The 1,908-nt window shown below is 47.8% G+C and overlaps 1 protein-coding gene across 1 annotated transcript in view; it reads right to left on the reverse strand.

Moving 5' to 3' along the window:
• Positions 1-437: 437 nt before the first annotated feature.
• The window catches only part of LOC106528661 (MAP/microtubule affinity-regulating kinase 3), a gene marked incomplete at its 5' end in the record, with an annotated part of 10,755 nt that continues 9,284 nt past the window's right edge, over positions 438-1,908 (reverse strand). The window contains 2 exon segments of the mRNA XM_014023885.1: positions 438-1,343; positions 1,494-1,538. Of these exon segments, the coding sequence (XP_013879339.1) occupies positions 974-1,343; positions 1,494-1,538 (415 nt within the window).

The raw sequence follows: 1,908 nt of genomic DNA on the forward strand, positions 1-1,908 counted from the left end.
CATTTCGATACGACCGAAAAACCACCTCATCCTAGCGCAAAAACATTTTGTCGAAAAACGTGATTTTTTTTAGAAATTGACGTGTTTCCATTGAGCAAATTTATTTTCGAAATTCTAATTTGCGCATTTTCATGGTCAATGGAAACGCAGCTAGTGACTCAGAAATATGAGATATTTAAATTACTGAGTAATAATTACTGCTAATAGTTTTTATCTCACCTTAATGAAGAGAACTGCTGCTGTGAATCTGCGATTTACGGATGGAGCTGTTTGAAATTAAACCACAGACGAGGAGCCAGACTTCCTGTTCGGACAGGAAGTGAGGAGCCCAGCTTGAGACAAGAGATCCAGCAGGGATCTGGTGGACTGGTGAGACCTCTGCCGTCCAGACGTCCGTCTGTAAATTAATCGTTCCAGAAGCTGGACAGGAAGCTGCGGTGCGTTCAACGTGTTTAATGAGACACAGGTGAGCCTGAGGTTCAGATCAACAACCAGCTGAGGATCAGCTGGCTGCTCACATGTACAAAAATCAACATGAAAACAAGGTGAGAAACTATTTACATTCACAAACACGCTAACCTGGCCACGTGACTCCGCCCGCCGGCCTGTGGGGCGGGCGGAGTCAAAAACACTCACAGGTCGGTGTCTGCGGAGGCTTTTTGAACATTAAAAAGTAACAGCTGGGCTTCAGAGTCCCATGATCCTTTGCATTAAAGTCCACTCATCCAGGTGCTGCCCTGGCTGGGGGGGGGGGGGATACAGAGAGACAGACAGTGAGACAGACAGACAGACGACTGTCCAATCAGCAGACAGACAGAGAGTTAAACAGCCAATCAAGTGCATCAAACTGCAGCCAATCAGAAATCACTAATGTCTCAGGTCAGATTAATGTGTCTCAGTGAGCTGCTCGACGCAAGAAGACATCCGTCTGTCCGTCCTCCGTCTCCACCTGTCCCTCCCTGTACCTGTGCATCTACAGCTTCAGCTCGTTGGCGATTTTAGAGGCGATGTTCTTGAAGGCGATGGACGTGCCCGAGATGCGCTTGAAGCGGACGCCGTTGAGCGAGAGGCGKGGCAGCTTGCACACCTCCATCTCCCACTGGACCAGGCTGTCGGCGTGCCCGTCCCCGTGGACGCAGAGCAGCAGGAAGTTCTCTCGCTGCTCGTAGTCGCAGTTGTTGGCGTCCAGGACCTTCCTGATCTCCCTCATCATGTCCAGGGGCTCCATGGAGGACGTGGTCTTCATGCTCCAGGTGAACCTCAGGGAGCGTGGCTTGGCGTCCTTCAGGTGGGGAGCGGCCGGGGAGGCAGGCTCCTCCCTCTGATCGGACGTCACGTTACGGCTGAGGAAAAAAGAGACAGAGAATGGGTGAGGAGGACAGTCTCTAACTGAGGRGGACAAATAAATAAATAAACACCAGAACAGTGTCCGTTCTGCACCTAACTGCTCTACGATTGGCTGCGTACATCCTACTAACACCTGGAAGACCTACCTGGACCCCTCAGGTCTGCCATTCCTCTCCACCTCTGACATCCTTCTGACAGCAAGGACACAAGACAGGAAACAAAACATAAGACAAGAAGCAGCAAAGCTAAATGAAAAATAAATAKTAACAGAAAAAAGTGATGACAGAGTAAAAAAAAAACAAGAAAATTTGCAGAGAAAATAACTAAAAAAGGAATTTGAGTTTACAGGTTAATAATTAGATAAGGAGCAAAAGCAGAGGAGCGGTTTCGTGCATGAGTTTGACATCAAAATGTCATTTTAAACAGAGAATTCAGCAGAAAAGGTGCTGAAAGCTTTCAAACACAATGCATCGATACAAACACACTGCATCGATACAAACACACTGCATCGATACAAACACACTGCATCGATACAAACACACTGCATCGATACAAACACAC

Source organism: Austrofundulus limnaeus, unplaced genomic scaffold (assembly GCF_001266775.1).
Source record: "Austrofundulus limnaeus strain Quisiro unplaced genomic scaffold, Austrofundulus_limnaeus-1.0 Scaffold394, whole genome shotgun sequence".
Classification (NCBI taxonomy): domain Eukaryota; kingdom Metazoa; phylum Chordata; class Actinopteri; order Cyprinodontiformes; family Rivulidae; genus Austrofundulus; species Austrofundulus limnaeus.